Source organism: Harpegnathos saltator, unplaced genomic scaffold (assembly GCF_003227715.2).
Source record: "Harpegnathos saltator strain DR-91 unplaced genomic scaffold, Hsal_v8.6 scaffold122, whole genome shotgun sequence".
NCBI classification, from domain to species: Eukaryota; Metazoa; Arthropoda; class Insecta; order Hymenoptera; family Formicidae; genus Harpegnathos; species Harpegnathos saltator.
Genome location: NW_020229898.1, coordinates 572568 through 592496, shown reverse-complemented (window position 1 = coordinate 592496; position 19929 = coordinate 572568). Strand labels below are relative to the sequence as shown.

Genomic DNA, 19929 nt, shown 5'->3' with positions numbered 1-19929 from the left:
ATTCGGTTCTGTTGGACATCCCGAAAATCCATAGCGTATCTTGAGTAGCGGTGAATTATCGTTATCGCACGAGGAAAGTCAAGCACGCTCGTCTCCTTGCGGACAAAACTTCTTCTACTTTCGAAGGGACCAACGCAAAAGGAGAAACAAAAAGCAAAACTGCCTATGGGCGCACGGTTAATCCCCGAACGGCACTACTAGGAAAAAGAAATTCGACTAGTCGTTAAGAACGACGTGAGGCCTGCATTCCGAGCTGAGCGAATGTGCCGCTTGTTTTTCTTTTCCTTTAAGGTCGTGCGTGTTACAAACGTCCAGGTGCTGCGAGAGAAAATATCAGTTTTATCACGAAAGACCACGTGAATTATACTTTCCGCAACGCAGACAAATTACTTTACGGAGAACAGCCAATTCGTCTCGAAAGAGACGAGTTAAAGTCGTTCTCGTGAAGATGCCCCGTGTACATATCTCGCGTGACTGCGATTTTTTCACGAAAAATACACGAAATTTTAGTCCGTTGCTTCGGCAATTGTTGAGCCGAGTCGTGAGCAACTTCTCACAGTCTCTTGTTGTTTTTTGAAAGTTGCTGTTTCTTACGGAATATTTTATGACGAAAGTCCAAAAGTCAAAAAATGTCACGTACTTTATCGACTACTGTCACGAATATTTGCGATATAAATATTTACTGCCATGTTTCAACTTAAGTCACGTCTTGGCAAAATATTCACAACGATAAAGACCACTTATCTCGATTGTTTCAACGGTTATCCGAGAGATGTGACAGAATTACGTAAAGTTATGAGCAATATTGCAACCGGTTGGCCACACCGAGGCGAAATTCATTTTTGGACACTGCCAAATCAACCGCCGATTTTACGCGGGATCAATAGCAAGCAGATCGGTATGATTCGCTTTTAAAGATTGAGCGTCGTATGACGCGGTGATGGAAAATTAATCGTATAATAGGTGTTTGTTACTCTTGCAAATGTCTTGAATAAATTCAAGAGCAGGTTGCGTCACTGCGAGACGAGTTTCGCGATTTGCTATAAACAAAAAGCCCGCAACAGTGCGCAAATTCCGGCTTAATTGACGATGTCGACGCTGAAAAAGTAAAGAGAGAGAGAGAGAGTGAAGGGGCAAGGAGAAGAGAGATAGCAGGGGGACGAGAGGTAAAACAGCTCGATATAATATTTTGACGGCAAATTAATCGGACAAGATCGTGGAGTGTTTATTGCTTTCGTGCATATTGCAGAATGAATTTAAGAGGAAGTCGCGTCACCGCTAAAGGGGATTCGCGAGGGGAGAAGCGATTCGCAAAAAAAAAATCCTGCAGCGATGCGAGGGATGCGCAAATTTCGGCGAAGTCGACGATGTCTGAAAAAGCAGAAAGAGAGGGGATGGGGGGAGGGAGAAGAGAGGAAGAGAGAGAGAGAGAGAGAGAGAGAGAGAGAGAGGAGAGGGAGGGAGGGAGGGAGGGAGGGAGGGAGGGAGGGAGGGAGGGAGGGAGGGAGGGAGGGAGAGAGAGAGAGAGAGAGAGAGAGAGAGAGAGAGAGAGAGAGAGAGAGAGAGAGAGAGAGAGAGAGAGAGAGAGAGACAGAGAGAGAGAGAGAGAGAGAGAGAGAGATAGCAGAGGCAACAAGGGCAAGGCAACTCGATGTAATATTTTTTTAAGATACTTGAAGTAAACAAATGTATGATGTGTCTATCAGACGTAGAGTGACGTCGTGATTTCGCGGCCGCAGCGAGTTCCACTCTCTGTGAGTGAGACTCTCAGGAGGACTTTCGAGGAGTTTGTAGTTTTCATAGTAATGCACGGCGTTGGTTTACTAGTACTAGTACCAAGTACCTAGTACTAGTACTAGTAACAAGTACTAGAAGATTCTTCCGCCAGACAGTTTCGAGATGCTGTTCTTTTTCTTCTATTGTTCTTCAAGAATATGCAGCAAGTCGATCTTATGACGCACCGATTGATGGGTAATGCCGCCATTACACGTGGATATGACAGTGACGCACTAAGTGGCATCAAAAACCGGGGTTGGCGACGACGGAGTCCCAGAGAGCCCAAAAAACCGGTTATCCTTACGTTATTCGCGACGGAAGGACTTGACGGATGATAGAGCTGCTCGCGCTTTTCTTTTCCTCGTGGCAGCGCGATGCGAAACGCGCCTAAGTGACCCGCGCGAGCATTCCCATTGACTTACAAATTGACTGACGCTGTTAGACGCGTCGTCCTTTTTACGAGGCGCGAAAATCGTCACAAAACTATTTTATGCAGCGCTGTTTGAAAGAAGTGATCAGTCATCGGCGCGAGAAAGAACATCGGTTCGCGTAGAAGAATATCGGTGGCCGTGAATATCACGAGGCGAAAGACACGGCTGAATATGTCGCGAATCCATGAAAGGGGCGAGACAAAATCCCAGTTGAAAGTTTAGCCTTATCTTCGACTTGGACCGTCCAGCTATCATCTGTGGATTCTGAAGGGTCAATGGAAATTTAATTTATATAGAAATTAAAGTCTTACTCGGCGTCTTTATATGGCGGAAAATGCGCAATTTATTTCTAAGTAATAAGATGAAATGTAAAATCGGACGAGAAATGGTATGGGCTTCAGGATATGAAATTCTGCGCCAAATGGGATATTGAGATCAATAGAAATTTAATTTATATAGAAACTGAAGTCTTACGCGGCGTCTTTATATGGCGGAAAATGCGCAATTTATTTCTAAGTAATAAGATGAAAGAGAAATCGAAAGAGAATTGGTATGAACTTTAAAATATGAAAGCCTGCGTTAAATGGGACATTGAGATGGAAGGTAGGATCCAAATTTCGAGTCGGGCAACGGAAAAAAGCAGAAATGAGCTTCAAATAAAAGATATCAAGTTGACGTTGAAAGAAATATCGAAGTCGAAAGTCCGCGACTACGGTTAATATTAGTGCGTACATTCACGCGTCACACTTTTTTATACGCGTCACTCTTACCTTTTGCACTTGTTTCATAATGCATTCTGCATCTGCATATCATTCTTTTGTATTGCAAGTCGTGTGAATTTTTTATGCAACAATATCGAGCGGAATATTGAGATCGTATTCGCTTCTAAACGTGTTATTGATGTCACGCGAAATAATACAATTCCATGGCAACGAATAATGACCGGTTAACTAACAGATGTATGAGTTATACAGATACGATAAGTGTGGCAAGCGTAATTTCGTGTACTCAGATATCTTTCTCCTCGCGCGTGAAAGGCTTCCTCGAGATCCAACGAGAGAGTCAAAAGTCTAAAGCGATTTCAGCGTTCATTTGATACGAACCTTTGTCGGAACGATTTGGATTTTTCGTTGTTTCTCTTCAAACACAAAGAGATTCGCGGAGTCTATTGTACGCGAGTACTTCCAATATGTTTACTTTTGCTACGCTAATTTCGCAGCCACGCTCAGGCTGCTTTTGAGACGCCTTGGCATATCGATTATTTCCCGAATACTTATCTTACTGAATATACCGTACTTATCTTACCGTATATATTTTATCGAATTAGTGAAAAATGGTGGTTTCGCGAATATATATAAGTCGCCGTGTCGTGCGACATTAAAGATTGAGACAAATTGCCGGATCAGCCTGCAACTTTGCAAGACTCGCCGTCTCTGTAATATGCTACGGTTGATCGCGGTCGGTCCGTTACTTGTACCAAACGGATATAGTTAGATTATTTTCTCTGGCCTACGTTATAATTTGAATGGCCGCCTTGACATTTGGCATTTGACGTGATTCTTCTGATCGTCGTCGATATCGTTACATTGCGTATGAATAAAACTTCGCTTCCCGTATCTTCAATAACAATGCTTCGCGAATGTATATATTCGCTAATTATCATTTGTGCACTGCTCGCGATTGTTGATTTACCATTTATGTTAATCTCCTAAGGTCAGACTCGTAATCGAGGCGTGCGGAGAAGGCCAGACTGTCAATAAATCCTAACTCGTTCCCGGGAAAATAAAAATGCCACTGCGCTTAATTAGAAATGCAAAACAACGGCGGAGGAGGAGACTCAAAGGAAAGTGTATTACGGGACAGCCGAATTCATCAATCATCCGTCGCAAAGATAGCACCCATTCAATCTTTTAGCGATATAATGACGTCAGTTTTGACGTTGATTGTTGGAACACCCCTTCCCGCCCCCCTTCCCACCGCCACCGACCGGTCAACGTCAGAGACCGGTCACGGAACTTTTCGAAAAAAATTTACGAGGAAAAAGGACTTTATTGATATTCTCTTGATATTGTACCTGTCTTGTTTGTTTTATAGACGAATGTCGTTTCCACGTGAACATAACATAAAATTAACGCCTGCCTGATATGATAAAGATAGCAGAAATGTGTTTCTTAATTAATAAGTGTTGAAACGAGAGAGCAAGTTGGCTCGACCGATGCGGTCTTTATATTTTCTAGAGATGTGCACACTCACTTTGTATATTAATACTGCGAATTAATACAATCGTATTGTAAATATTACTGGTATGGCGACTTTTTGTACCTCGATGGTTTTTTGCTTGCTCTTTGAAATATCTTCCGAAAAATACAGAGAGACATTAATTCATAAAGTGAGTCGTGCAAAAAAAAAGTACTTAAAGTAAGTACTCGATGATTTGTTATTTCGCATATTAAATAATAATATTAGAATTTAAAATTAGGACCAAATTACGACGCAAAAGCTTCTCAGAGTACAAATGTGTGATGTACAATTATGCGAGTTACATGCTAATTTTATAAAATAATGTTATAGATATATATATATATATCTATAATATATGTATCCTATGGTATTATTTATTTGGCCATTAATTACTATATTATTCAATTTACGAAATGAGATAACTTTTTCCTGTTGCCTATAAAACAAATGAAACTTAAGGAAAGAAATTGATTATAATGTAAAATAGATCGTCCACACGTATGCATATTTAAGATATTGAACCGAGTGAACTTTTATGCAGCTACGATTTATTCAACAAAAACAGAAGATGTCTTTCAAAATTTCCAACTTCATCCTTGATGAAACGAACTAATCAGTTTTTTCTCAAACAGCATTGCACACAGACGAGCTGACTGACTGTACTAAATTATAAAAACATTCAGTATTTTGATGATAAAATTCCGATAACAAGAGATTGACGATTTTTTCTCATAATTATTTATCTTGTGAGATTTGATCTTCATTGTTGCAACAGTTTGCAAGAATTACATTCAAAAACTCATCTTTTTCCTTGTAATTTATAATTACTATTTGAACTCAATTGGTATGGTGGAAACCAAGGAAGTATTGTCCTAAATGTTATATGAATCATTTAGTCAGTAATCAATTACCAGAAGAATGAATAATTGAATAAAATAGACTGGAAAGCTTAATGATTATTTAACACATTTAAATAAATACATAATTAATTTAACACATTTAAATAAACATCATATAACTATTTCGTGTATATATATATATATATATATATATACAGGGTGCACGATTTATTTGAAGACATTGAAATATCTCGAGAACTATGCATTGGATAAAAAAAAGTGGTTAATGAAAGTTGTTAGTCTCGAAGGGGGACATCCGATGATACCAAACTCGACCTCCCACCCCACCCCCTGGGGGTGGGAATTGGGGGCAACTTTGAAATCTTAAATGGAAATCCCCATTTTTTATTGCAGATACGGATTCTACGCCACAAAATACGTAAATTTTGTCCGAAACTTTTTTTTTTGATTCGTGATAGATGGCGCTGTAATCGCAAAAAATTATATTTTCCGCAATTCTCCAGAAATGATCATTGGATTGAGAAATAAAAAATACCTGTTCAATATTTTTAAATCAACAAGTGCCAACAACTCGTGAAAACATGGTAGAACTCATAAGAAACGCTTGCGCTGAAACTCCCGCAGATATGCTTCTATCCTGTGTACAGTCATTTGAAAAAAGGATCAATAAGTGTATTGAAGTTGAAGGTAAAAATTTCGAACACTTACTCTAATTAATTGAACAGTGAGAGGCAAGGGGACTCACATTAAAAAAGCACCCGAAGGGAACATAAAACTACTACGTCCTCGTCGTTGTTCCTGTATAACGCTAAAAGTAGTTTCTCGGAAAAATTCAACGCTATCACGAATGAAAAAAATTGTTTCAATAAAAATTTCACGTACAATCTAATTCTGCAATGAAAAATGTGGATCCCCATTTGCGATTTGAACGTTATCACTCACCCTACCCCGAGAGGATGGGGGGGAATAACTTTTATTATGTTCTTTAAAAATATTGAACAGGTATTTTTTATTTCTCAATCCAATGATCATTTCTGGAGAATTGCGGAAAATATAATTTTTTGCGAGTACAGCGCCATCTATCACGAATCAAAAAAAAAGTTTCGGACAAAATTTACGTATTTTGTGGCGTAGAATCCGTATCTGCAATAAAAAATGGGGGTTTTCATTTAAGATTTCAAAGTTGCCCCCAACCCCCACCCCCAGGGGGTGGGGTGGGAGGTCGAGTTTGGTGTCATTGGATGTCCCCCTTCGAGACTAACAACTTTCATTAACCACTTTTTTTTATCCAATGCATAGTTCTCGAGATATTTCAATGTCTTCAAATAAATCGTGCACCCTGTATATACTTTCTTGTCGGTTATTCTTAAATACTTTTCATTTCATATCGAGATGGACTTGACAAGATAAAGAGACAAATCTTATGCCATGAAATCTTTTCAATTCGTAGAATATAACCTTGACATTAGTAAATATGACTAATGGAGCTGCGTACACCATTACGCCCGTCGAAAAAATAGGCAAACGGAATGAATAAATATTCATCATGTTAAATTGAATTCCTTCGGTCTTCAATGTCAGAAATAAAGGCTCTCGAAAATTTTACCTTTCTGCTCCTTCTTCTCATGTTTTCGCAATCCCTTAACCTTCCTCGGACAGCAATATAGTCATTCATGATCGAACAGTAACATCACGCATTACAATGTAAATTCAAAAATACTAACTGTAACGCGTTTCACATACACAAGTTACACATAGTGTCCTCTTTCGTTCGCGTGTTTAAGTAGATAGTAGATGTACTTAGGCCCAGTTCCACAACTTGCTTTAAACTCCGTTTAAAGCAAGTAAGATATCGTAAGATATCGCTACTATCAGAAAGAAACCTGAGAGAGGCCACATTCTATGGTAGCGAGTTACCATAAGATGGAACGAACTTTATTTCAGTACACTTGTTCAGAGGTCGCGTCGAAAAATGCATCACCTAGCTACTATAGGATTGTTTTTAGGCTTGCTCTGTTACTATATTGTCGAAGCTACAACGGTATAGAGTAAAACACGTGGGTTTATGAATTAGGATTCATTGTAATAAGTGGTAGTATGTATGTATAATTCACGTGCGGAAAAGGCGTAAGGATTCTCAATTTTAACTTTTCTTAGAATAAGAATATTCAAGTAAGTGTAAAATTTCGACGATATCTGAAGTTTCAAGTGTATCTCAGTTTTCTACAACTTTCATGATACAATAAGTTTGGAGATGAAACATTTTGCATTGAGGTTAATCTTAGACCAAGTTGAAATCAAGAAAAGTGATTTAAATTTTGAAGTGAATTAAATTTTGATATTCAGATAAAGGGATAAAATCAACTTCTTTTTTAAATTTGCATGTTTGTTATCGTGTATAATGTAAATGATATCAAGATAGATTCATATGTTATGTCATGTATTAGACTTGATAATAGAATTTCATAGTTCATATAACATGTATTTCTTAGAGATCCATTCAGGGATGAAGCAAGAAGTAAAGAAATTAAATTCTGAAAATGATACTGCTATAAAACGTAACATTGAGGAAGCAACAAATAGTGGGAAGAAGAAGAAGAAGAAAGTGAAATGTGAAATATCCCAAAATAAAAAACCTATAGGTAAGAATAAAAGAATGATATAGATAAAGAATATAATAATAATATTCCAGAAATTGTTATAAGCAAAATAAACAAGGATATTTTTGCAGATCAAAATGTAAAGAAACCTGCGATTAAGAAAGGTTTAGAAAAAAAGAATTCACAAGCAGCAAAGCATAAAATGTCAAATTCTGCAGATGGTGGAAAGAAGAAGAAAGTAACATTTGAGATTCCCTTAAACAAGAACACTACAGGTAAAAATAAAAGAGTGAAAATAGTGATACTTAAAAAAATGTTATATGGAAAAATAAAAAAATATTTTTTCATTAATAAATATAAAAGAGAATAATTAAACGTATATATAAAGAAATATTATTAAATATAAAGAAGAATATTTATTATTTTCTCATTTAATTGTTTTTTACAGGTCAAAGTGTAAAGAAGCCTCCTGCAATGAAGAAAGATTCAAAGAAAAAAGATTCAAAAGCAGCAAAATATAAGATCACAAGTGAGAAAACAGACTGGCTCAAACTGAAAAAGGAAAAGAAAGAGCTTAAGAAGACACGTAAAGTGAAGAAATTAAATGATGATAAATTATATAATTTGATCCTTCAAGCTAAGCAGATCAATGAGAAGTTACGTAGATCTGATTGCACTCAAGAAGATCGTAAAAAGTTGACACAAACTTTACATAATCGATTGGAAGGTCTTTACAGTAAAATAATATTCACACACGACATGTCGAGAATAATTCAATGTCTGATCAAGCATTGCGAAGCTGATGTTCGGGAAGCTATATTTTGTGAGATAAAATCGTCCATTTTAGAAATGTCACAGGCGAAATATGCTAAGAACTGCGTGAGAGCTATTTTAAAGTATGGTTCGCAAAAAATCAGAAACGAAATTGCGACTACGTTTTACGGCAGTGTCGTCAAGTTAATGAGTCACACTGTATCAGCCCCCCTTATCGAGCTCGTGTATTCTTCTTGGTGCAAGGATCACGACAAGATATATTTTAAGCAAGAGTTCTACGGCGACATGTACAAACAGGCGAAAGACAAGTCTGTTAAAACATTGTCGGACGTATTTGAGGCTGCGACGAATATGAAACCGGCTACATTGTCCGCTGTGAAAACAAATCTAGTTAGAATCTTAAATAAAGGTCTCATTAATTCGACTCTATTGCACACAATCCTGTGGGAATTTTTCTGTGTGTGTTCGGTAGAGGATAGGAGCGAGTTGATCGTTATGTTGCGTGATTCGATTGTAGCACTGGCCCAGACGAAAATGGGGGCGAAGGTCGCCGTGCAATGTATATGGCATGGCAATAACAAAGACAGAAAGATTATTCTGAAAGCCTTCAAAGAGAATGTAAAATCAGTTAGCACGTCTGAACACGGTTACATGACATTTTTGGCACTCTTCGATTCCATGGATGATACAGTTATGATAAAAAAGATAATACTGACTGAATTGCAAAAGGACTTGACCGATATCGCACTGAATGAGTACGGAAGACGCGTTATATTGTATCTCGTGGCTAGGAGGGACTCTCATTACTTCCCGCCAAATGTCGTGGAATACTTGCGCCAGGGAGATAACAATTCTACAAGTAAGAAGCCAGTCGACGTCCGGGAAAAGGAGCTCCTTGAGGCGATCAAAGATTCGCTTCTCACGGCCATAACAATAGACGCAGCAACGTGGTTATCCAACAGTGCCATAGCTATGGTTACCTTGGCAATATTGAAAGTGGGATCCGGGGAAAAATTACCCGCCGCGTTCGAATCGATCGCGAAGTTTATCAGCAAGGTAGATTTAAAGATCGAGCATGGTGATGCCGAATGTAGCGCGGTCGAGCATCCAGGTTTACATATGATGTTGAAAAAGCTTATTCAGAATGATAAAGAGTTACTGAAGATGAATGAATCTACGTTTGGAGAGATACTGACATCGCATTTAACGGCGGAAGTTTTAAAAAAATGGATAAAATTTAACAGAGCCTGTTTCCTATTAGTCCTCCTCACAGAAAACGAATCTGAGAAGATGATATCCATGTTGGTTACCAAATTAAAACCTCTAGTGCAGAGACTTAAATTAGAAAAGAGTTCTGGAGCATCGATATTATTGAAAAAAATAATTTAATTTTAAGTCTTATAGCGTTAAAAATAAAAATGTTTGGAATGTCTGCACATAGTTACAAATTCTTCATATAATTCCTTTAATTCTTTTTACCATCATGCATCATTTTTATATAATATATAATAATAAAATCTGTTTACGTCTGTGAAAGATTTTATTTTGTGTAGTTATAACAAGGAACATTTGTAGAAATAGATATTTAAAGATTTTGTATTTTATAATCATAAAATCTATAAAATCAATATAATAGAGAGAGAGAGAGAGAAGTTACTTGAGATCTTTCACAGTAGATATAACATAATAAATTTTATGGTAAATAGTAAATAACTACCAGCAGTACTAAAAATTTATAGTTTATGTCACATACACTATAGATTTTCAGTACTGACGAATATCGGAATGCAAGGTTTGTTAGGTTACACTTTCTACACTTTATTGCTTCTTTCTTTCTCTCTTATTGGTTCTCAAATGGAGAGATGTATCTATTTCGTTTTAAATGAAAAAAGTACAGTTGATTCGAGCGGACCTCGTTTAACCGATAAATTCAAAATAGCGAGTATATAACCTAGAGAGATGTCGGAGTTGCGCGACGAAAACGTGACAGATAATACGAAAGATGAGGAATATTTAGATGAAAGTTCTATCGTTCAAGATGATTACAAAAAACTGAAGCAGGAAAACGAGTGCTATCGGCAAGAGTTGTACGTTTTACGATTCAAGTTGAAAGCAAGCGAAGCACTCGAGGAAGAACTTCAGGAGGCTAATGAAGCTTTAGAGCAATCGCTCGCTCAATGTACAACAAAAGCGGAAAAAGCATCTCTCGAAAGGGAGGAAAAGTAAGAATTAAAACTGTTTCAATAAAAATTAACTAATGTTTTGTGATGAATTTATAATACATCATAAATACATCAAATATGTACAGGACAAATTTCCTTAAATATTATTTAAAAGAATTGTACTTGGAGCTTTTACATTTCAACTTGTATCTTTTTTGATATGCATAAAGTATTATTCAGTTGCGTGTAGCACACCTGATGATATTTTAAAATTTTGAAAGATAAATTTTAATTGAATATATATATATATCTCTCTCTCTCTCTCTCTCTCTCTCTCTCTCTCTGATATATGTTCATCTTATTCCATACATTGTGATATTTTATATATTTGTATCTTATGTATAAAAAAATCGAGTTGTTTTTATTCCTCAGATATAGGACTAAGAGGGCAGAATATGAGAACCACATTGTAAATTTAGAAACTAAGGCTATACAAAGTACACAAGAAATTATTGAATTACGGGAGGAGCTAAAGAAATATAAGGAATTTAAAAATGAACAACAACAGAATCTCACTCTTAATGAGGATAATTCAATAGAATATAAAGAAAAAATTGAGGAATTAGTTAAACTGCTTCAAAATGAAGTAGAGAAGCAGGAACAATTGGAGGAGAAATTCGCTAACATGAAGAATTATATTCAAGAACTTCAAGATACTTTGCAGGTAAGACACAAAACATCACTTGTATTTATTAATTGATATATATTGTAAATCTCATTTGGTATATATATGATCAGGTAACAAAGGAACAGTTGGCCGAAAAAGATATGGCATTGGAAAATACACGCGAAGAATTAGCTGTGAGCCGTATAGAATTAGAGTCATTAAAAATAACTCCTGCTAATGATGCGTGTAAAGGTAAGATAATACTCAGTAATTTTCTAAAATATAATATCACCTGCAAATTTTTCAAGATTCTGTTGTATTATAGGCAATTCCTTGTTCGCTGAAGTGGAAGATCGCCGGCAAATGTTGTTGGACAAAATGAATGTGTTACAAGATAAATATAACGAAGCGAAACGAACGTTAAATAAAAAAATAAACGAAATTAGAACGTTGAAGATGGAAAAGGCTGCCATGGTTCGAAAATGGGAAACTGATACGATTGATGCACTACAGGAGAACGCAGACCTAATAGATAAATACAAGAGCAGAATTTTTGAGCTCGAAAATAAATTAAAGGCTGAAATGAAAAAGAATAATCAGATGGAAGAAATACGATCTGATGATGGTGATAGTTTTAAGTGAGTTAAAAGATTTTTTTCTTTTATTTCGATCTCTTATGGCTTATTTGATAGTTTAATATGAACGTATTAATGTTTAGTTATGCTGAATCGTTGTTAGCAACAAAGAAAAAAGAACTCGCGGAATTGCATAAGAAACTTGAGAAGCAAGCTATAGAAATGTTAACGCAAGAAGAAGTGAACTATGATATTTCGAAACAGCTACGGTATTGGCGATCTAAAGCAATGTCTATGGAGGCAAGTATATATTTACCTTTCTAGGAAGATTTTTCATTTTCAGACTTATGCAATTTCTTCTATTATTTAGGCCCAAATTTTAGCTATAAAGACGCAATTAGAATCAGAACAGGCAAACGATAATAACAATAAAACTGTTTTGGAAGATATCAAGAATTATACGACCATTAACAACACAGATTTAAAAAAGACCTGTGATTTACATATTGTACCTGACATGCCGGATAATAATACATGCTGTGGAAAATCCACGGATATATCCGAAATACCAAGAGCAGATGGATGTGCGATTGAACAGAAAGAAGCTGGTGGAAAACTCTTACGATTCGCTCAGGACGCCAAAGACACCGGGAGTAAATCTTTAAAGAGGCAACCCAAACAATATGATTATCCTATTATATCCATTCCCGATATTTTATAATCTTAAATATTCTTGCGATATATTATGATACTCGTACTATTTTAACGACTAATCCGATTTAATACGTTTATATGATATATACACCCGAACTATGAGATAAGGGAAAATAATCGTGTGTGGAGAAATGCAAATACATCTTCAGATTGTATTATTTAATAAAGTGATATAAATTTTTTACTTTCTTAAGGGTGTGTTCAGTTTCATTACGTCATTTATTGATTGATATTAAAAAATATGCGTGATGCAATGGAAGATAATTTATGAGGCACATCTTTTAACTTTTTCATTAGCTTCTACGTTTATCGATTAAATTGAAACGAAGCACATAAATAAATATATTTTTTGATTGTTTAAGATAAGAAGTACGAAATTTATCATATCGTATGCGTCAATTTTTTTGACAACGATTAAATTTGCATGTAACTTTAAAGAATAAAGGAGATAATGTAAATAGTTGATGAAATTTTATATAGTTTTTGCAAATTATATATATACATATATATATGCGTGTACGTTTATTTATTATATATATTTCTCTTATATTTGATTGATATCTACATATAAGCAAGCACACATATACCGCAATTTATGTAAGTTCTCAAGCACATTGATCGATTTTAGCGGAAACTTTGTTAATAAAAGTATATAAGATTTGAAATATAAAATACACTTAATCGTGTATTGATTGGATATGTTTTCGAAAAAAAATAACTTGCGCAAGGTATAAGTACATATTAGCAAATCACATGTGGGCTTTTAGTGACTAGTCACTGTAATCATTAAAATACGATGAGCTAGCTTTATACTTTATTCATTCGCTAAGCGATATAGCGTTTAGGTCAAATTGCGTTGTCATGTCCAATGTTAAGAAGCTATTCCCCTCTACTCGTTGTATTGATTCGTTTGTCATTCTGTCTTAGTATAAAAGTGTATTTCATCGTTTAGTGCACCAGATTACAAATGTGACTTGGAAGTTCTTTTCGCGATTATCTTGGCAGGCAATCTAACATTTTGTGGGAACACTCCTCGGCAAAAATCGGAATTGGTGAGAATTTGAAGAATCTATCATTTGCCTCGTTAAATCAGTGATGTTAATTAGAAATTTTTATTTTCCGACCGCACAGCAAGAGTGTGTGTATTTAGAACGAACGTCTTTTCCTCAGACACACTGACGTAATGACACAGAAGAATGAAGCCTGTATCAACGACTTGCTGAACATGTCCGATCCTTCAGACACCAACAATTGCCAGAGCGAAGTCTCCCAGTGTTACACAGGATGTAACATTCTTGTAACAGGCGGTTCCGGCTTCCTCGGCATACTTCTGATAGAAAGATTATTGCGGCAAGTACTTAAGCACGCAACAATATATCTCTTACCTTCTCTTTTATAATAAGCAAGATTCTGTCATAGCCATGCGAATTATATTCATATATACGGTAGATTACGCAGTCACAACCGGATTATGTCGGAATATTTGTGTGTTTTAGCGTCCCATTCGGCGCTGTTTCAACATTGCTGATACGTTGTTGAAATATTGCTCGCCGAGTGGGATATTATTAACAAATTAAAAAACTGATGTTTCTAGTAAAATATAAATAAAAATTAAATGAAAGTACAAATTAGACGTAAAATTTATACCATTCTAGAGCAGAGCTTGGCAAAATGTGCACGCGACGGCCGATTTTCGACTATCTCCGCCCACCGCTATTCCCTTTACCTCGCCGCTCCGCGCGTTGCCTGCAAGCCGCTCGAGCCTCAGGAGCGTGTTTCCAATAGTTTTCACATCACCCATGAGGTACTATTGTTGACGTGTTTTTTTTTTAAGTGGTATCCCTAGGAGGCCTTTTCATTTTTCAAAAATGAAGTTTATAAAAAATGAGAAGTGTTCTTCTTTAAGCGACGATTCCTTACCACGTCTTATGCGGTTCGCTACATGCAATATCCAAATTGACGTTTCCACTCTTACCAATAAAAGACGCCGAAAATCGAATTGAATATTCTTCATTTAACATATTTTATTTCGCTTCTGTTCAATTAGTTACGGGTTGTTACAGACATCAGTGGATTAGGCTTACCGGGGACGCCACTTAAAAAAAAAACGCGTTAACAATAGTACTTCATGGGTGACGTGGAAAACTATTGGAAACACGCTCCTGAGACTCGAGCGGCTTATAGGCAGCGCGCGGAGCGGCGAAGTAAAGAGAATAGCGGTGGGCGGAGATAGTCGAAAATCGGCCGTCGCGTGCACATTTTGTCGAGCTCTGTTCTAGAGTATAGAAATCGCGATACAGACACGTATATACCGAGAATTTTATTGAAAAGAAGTGCTATATATTTGTAGATGCTGCCCGGGTATAAGAAAGTTGTACATGTTTATAAAAGAGAAGAAAGGAAAATCAGCGAAAGAGCGATTCAAAGAGCACTTTGACAATGTTGTTAGTATAACATAAGAGGAATATATATGTGTTATTATATAGAAAGCACTCGTAGTTCCTGTTTCGCGATTTTCTTTTAATCTCTGTCTTTAGGTTTATGATAAATTGAAGAAAGAGCAGCCTGACTTTATTAGCAAAGTAGTAATGATAGAGGCTGACATGGGCGAGGCAGATTTCGGCATATCGCCAGAAAATCGGAAACGTCTCTTAGACACAAACATAATCTTCCACTTGGCGGCGGCCGTGCTATTTAATCGGACGATTCAATTTATGGTTAACGTTAACGTAAGGGGAACCAAAGAAATTCTTCTTTTCGCGAGGGAGATGCCGGGCTTAAAGGTACCGTTTCAGTTTTATTTTATTTTATTCCCATTTTAAGTGCATCACATTGCAATCACGTTGATCATTTGATCATTTTTATTTAGGCATTCGTTTATGTGTCGACCGCATATTCTTACTGTATGCACAAAGCGATAGATGAGAAATATTACACTCCGCCTCTGGAGACGGACAAGATATTAACGTTGCTCAATGTTCTGGATGATAAGACATTGGAGAAAATAACACCGATGTAAGTGCCATTACAAAAATTCAAACGGCGCGTCCTTTGTCCCAGTTTGTTTCAATCCTATTCTATTCTTTCTTCTATTCTATTCTATGTAAACGCAATAAATATCCTCATCGTTGCAATCCTTATTTCTTTTTTGCACTGGACGAGTGCAGATTAATAGGCGAATGGCCGAATACTTATGTGTACACTAAGGCGATCGCCGAAGACACGGTGCGACAATACAGTGTTGGATTGCCAGCCTGCATTGTACGCCCATCGATTGTAATAGCAACAGCGAAGGATCCGATAGCTGGATGGATCAACAACGTATATGGAGCGACGGGCATTCTAGTGGGCGCTGCCATGGGTTTCCTACGTTGTTTACATTGTGTGTCCGAAAATAAGGCGGACATAATACCCGCGGATTACGTAATCGCGAACATCATTGTCGCGGCTTGGGACACCGCTAAAAGGAAGTAAGTTAACATTCGGAAGGATGGCTTTTCGTCGTACATGTACATCTTGTGCTGCATCTCTTCGATTGTCACATCTTCTTGCCTAATGCGATCAGACTGAAGCATATGGTAACGTATATTCATCACTTCTCTAATGTACTTTTTATTTTTGTTAGAAATACTTTACTTAGCATTGACAACACAGATCCGAATATTTCGGAAACTAAGAGAGTGCCAATTTACAATTACGTGTCGTCGACCCAAAATCCTGTTACTTGGAAGACGTTCATGTATTTGATCGAGAAACACGGCTTGAATATACCGCCTCTGAACGCTATCTGGTACTATATGCTCCTTTTAATTAGATACCGATTTGTATATGAAATATGCACGATATTTTTGCATACAATACCCGGTGCCATATTTGACATTCTGGCTGTCCTCACTGGCCGAAGACCCATGTAAGAACTTTATCAAGTTTCTTCGACACTGAAATATGTAACTTGTTATTAATAGTAATATAAAAAGAAGTTAAAATAACGTAAATTTTTTACAAATAACAACGGGACCGATAAGGTGATTCCAAATCAAATATATTATAAAAGAATAAGATTTCTCTAAAAGTTATTTCCATAAAACAAAGAAAATTCTTTTCCTAAGAAAAGAAAAACAGATATTGCAAGTTCTCAAAGAGAATTATTCTATACATGAATGATTTTTGTAAGTTTCCTTGTCGGAGCTAATAAAATTAACAATTTTTATTTCTTAGACTGTTGAAAAGTTACAAAAAGTTACATACATTTAACGGAGTGATATCATACTTCGCGACGCGTGAATGGCAATTTCGCAATGACTCGGTTGTGAAGCTCTGGAATTGTCTAAATCCAATTGATCGTGAAATTTTCAATTTCAACATACAAGACTTGTCCTGGGACGAATATATTAAGAACATGATATTCGGGCTTCGTATGTACATGGTTAAAGAATCGATAGATAACTTGGAAGAAGCACACGTGAGATATAAGAAGTGAGTATTATTCTCTTAATATGTCTATCTTATCTTTTATTTTACAAAACGTATACGCTATGACTCGTTTTCTTTAGATTGAAGGTCGCCCACTATACGTTGTTAACCACCGGCTCGATTTTGCTACTATGGTTTTTCGTAAATTTAATATATTTTACAATATCGTTCTTTCTGTAAAATTTTTTGTTCCATTTGTTAAATTATGTTTAACGTAAAGATAAATGTGAAGTTTATGTATTCTTTTCCATGTATTGCATCCACTTAAAACAATGAAATAATTGATGCTACGAGCATTGTTTTGTATTCTTGCTAATTAACAATTAGACGAAGATGATTTTGATGTTGATTTTCATGTTGTTTATTTTCACTGCTACGTTCAAAGTTTTATATTTTATCATAAATATTTAACATTTGCTTTCTGCTATAAGTTTTTTTATGTAAAAGTGCTATACTAAAAGCAAACTGTATTTGCATACTTGCAAAATGATAATATATTTTATGCGGTTAAACGTCTATCATAACTGATATTTATAACATGATTACATCATATAATACCAAATCGACAAATACAAGTAGATGAATCGCTTGATTACCGTGTAGAAAATTCTTTGCTTTTGCCATTTAGAATGCACAATTTTATAACATAAAAGTGTTGCATTTCTTTTCTAATGTAGAGTACGAGAAAAACATGATGATTATATACAGTTTTATATACATATATAAAATCATATATAAAATAGCGATGATGATCTTATTAAATTACTCAATTATTGATTACGATATGATTATTTTATTGGTAACTCTATAACATAGATTATACTCTCTTTCTTTACCTACGTGTCATGCGAACTGGAATTATGTGCATACCTGTCCGTTAGATGGCAGCATACTGGCGATTTACCTTTCATGTAATATATTCTTTGAAGAGATCCGAGAGCGTTCTTTCTCATGATATTCTACAATAATTGATATTTTGAGATGTTCGAATGTTTGTGATTGTTTGCGCAACTTGCGACGTTAATATGTTAACTATATCTACTGCGTAACATCGGAAACGTATATCTGGTGATTACTTACCGAATTTTATAGATACAAATATAAAATAAGCTAAATATAGCAGCGCGTATATATATGTAAACTAACTGCTTTTCGTTAATTATCATCTAAATTTTACACCGAGTAATGTAAGCTTACGCTATATATTAGGTGTACAAATGAATAATCCAAATTATTTTAAGCAGTTATGAAATCAATTTTAAATTGAATAGATTTTCCCGCTCTTTTGTGATTATGCAATGTTGACATATATAGCTATTAAAAAGAACATAGTTTGGCGAAAGGTCCAACATAACCTTCAAAAGTATTCAGTTCAGTACAGTCGAAAATGGCAACAGATAAGGTGCATATCCGACACTGCATTCTTTACGAATTCCAACAAGGAAAAAATGCTGCAAGAGCGTGCGAATCGATTTGTTCCTTTCTCGGCGAAGGTGTTGTATCGTACGATATGTGCGCATTTTGGTTTATGCGGTTTAAAAGCGGTAATTTCAGTCTAATCGACAAACAACGCCCTGGAGGCCCTCCGAAGTGCGATAATGATGATTTGGAACAACTGCTCGCTGAGAATTCGGCACAAACACAAAAAGAGCTTGCAGAACAGTTGGGAGTAACGCAGCAAACGATTTCCAAACGCCTACATGAGATGGGAAAGATCCAGAAAGAAGGAAAATGGGTTCCGCATGAACTCACTGAAACTAACAAAAATCAACGAGTGGCAGCGTGTCTTTCTCTTCTCAATAAGCAGCGTCGAAAGCAGCTTTCTTGTGGAAAATCGTTACGGGCGATGAGAAATGGATACTCTATGACAATCCGAAACGCAGAAAGTCATGGGTAAATCCCGGCGAATCATCAAAATCGGTCGCAAAACCCAATCGCTTCGGAAAGAAGGTTCTTCTCTGTATTTGGTGGGATATCAAGGGCGTGCTTTATTATGAGTTGTTGGAACCGGGTGAAACAGTTACTGCGGACTGCTACCAACGTCAATTAATCTACTTGAGTCAAGAATTGGAACGAAAACGCCCGTATACTGGCAAACTGGGAGAACGTCCAGTGAAATTGTTGCATGACAACGCCAGGCCACACATTGCTTCCAATACAAAAGACACCATAATGAGTCTTGGCTGAGACGTCTTGCAGCACGGCCGGCGTATTCACCAGACATTAGGGATGGGCGACACAGTATCGATATTTTAAAATATCGATACTTTTGGATCTAAATATCGATATTTTGTATAGATCTTTTTCTTTTCAATATTACTGTGTATCGATATTTCAAGAGCAATATCGGACTTCCGATATAATTCAATACGAATCATTAGTATTGGGCGAGAATTTTAGCATACCGAAACTTTTGGAACTAACGCTACCAACCACAGCCATTCTCAGTTCCGTTTGCGTTTGAATTGTCGCAAACCGTTGCAAATTAATGGCGAATTCGATTGACATGCACTCGCTCCGTTCCAGTGCCTAATAACTTTTTGTTATTAGGCGCACTTGCTCAGAATGCGTACTTTTATGCTAACCTGAGTGCGGGTAATTTAAGAAGCTTTCTGAATTTGCGTACATATCGTGTAATTTGTTAAAAATATTCCGT

At 36.3% G+C, this 19929-nt stretch overlaps 3 protein-coding genes across 4 annotated transcripts; all 3 read left to right on the top strand.

Annotated features, from left to right (window-relative positions):
- Positions 1–7360: 7360 nt before the first annotated feature.
- peng (Pumilio and CPL domain-containing protein penguin) lies at positions 7361–10110 on the top strand. The gene is made up of 4 exons (XM_011148631.3): positions 7361–7480; positions 7801–7950; positions 8040–8183; positions 8357–10110. Exons 2-4 carry the CDS (start codon positions 7815–7817, stop codon positions 10069–10071), a joined length of 1995 nt encoding a protein of 664 aa, XP_011146933.1. The 5' UTR covers positions 7361–7480; positions 7801–7814; the 3' UTR covers positions 10072–10110.
- Positions 10111–10586: 476 nt separating this feature from the next.
- Positions 10587–12967, top strand: Spindly (spindle apparatus coiled-coil protein 1 spindly). Its single transcript, XM_011148630.3, has 6 exons — positions 10587–10904; positions 11277–11568; positions 11643–11763; positions 11837–12149; positions 12230–12386; positions 12457–12967. Exons 1-6 carry the CDS (start codon positions 10642–10644, stop codon positions 12805–12807), a joined length of 1497 nt encoding a protein of 498 aa, XP_011146932.1. The 5' UTR covers positions 10587–10641; the 3' UTR covers positions 12808–12967.
- A 673-nt stretch (positions 12968–13640) lies between these two features.
- On the top strand, positions 13641–17579 carry LOC105187677 (fatty acyl-CoA reductase wat). Of its 2 annotated transcripts, none has more exons than XM_011148628.3 (9): positions 13641–13852; positions 13932–14150; positions 15151–15244; positions 15338–15583; positions 15670–15815; positions 15968–16270; positions 16426–16710; positions 17019–17276; positions 17354–17579. In XM_011148628.3, the coding sequence occupies exons 2-9, from the start codon at positions 13984–13986 to the stop codon at positions 17451–17453; spliced, it is 1599 nt and encodes a 532-aa protein (XP_011146930.1). In that variant the 5' UTR covers positions 13641–13852; positions 13932–13983; the 3' UTR covers positions 17454–17579. The 2 variants fall into 2 exon arrangements, with proteins under 2 accessions (XP_011146930.1, XP_011146931.1); XM_011148629.3 differs by having other exon boundaries at positions 13642–13852; positions 13971–14150.
- The last annotated feature ends 2350 nt before the right edge of the window (positions 17580–19929 follow it).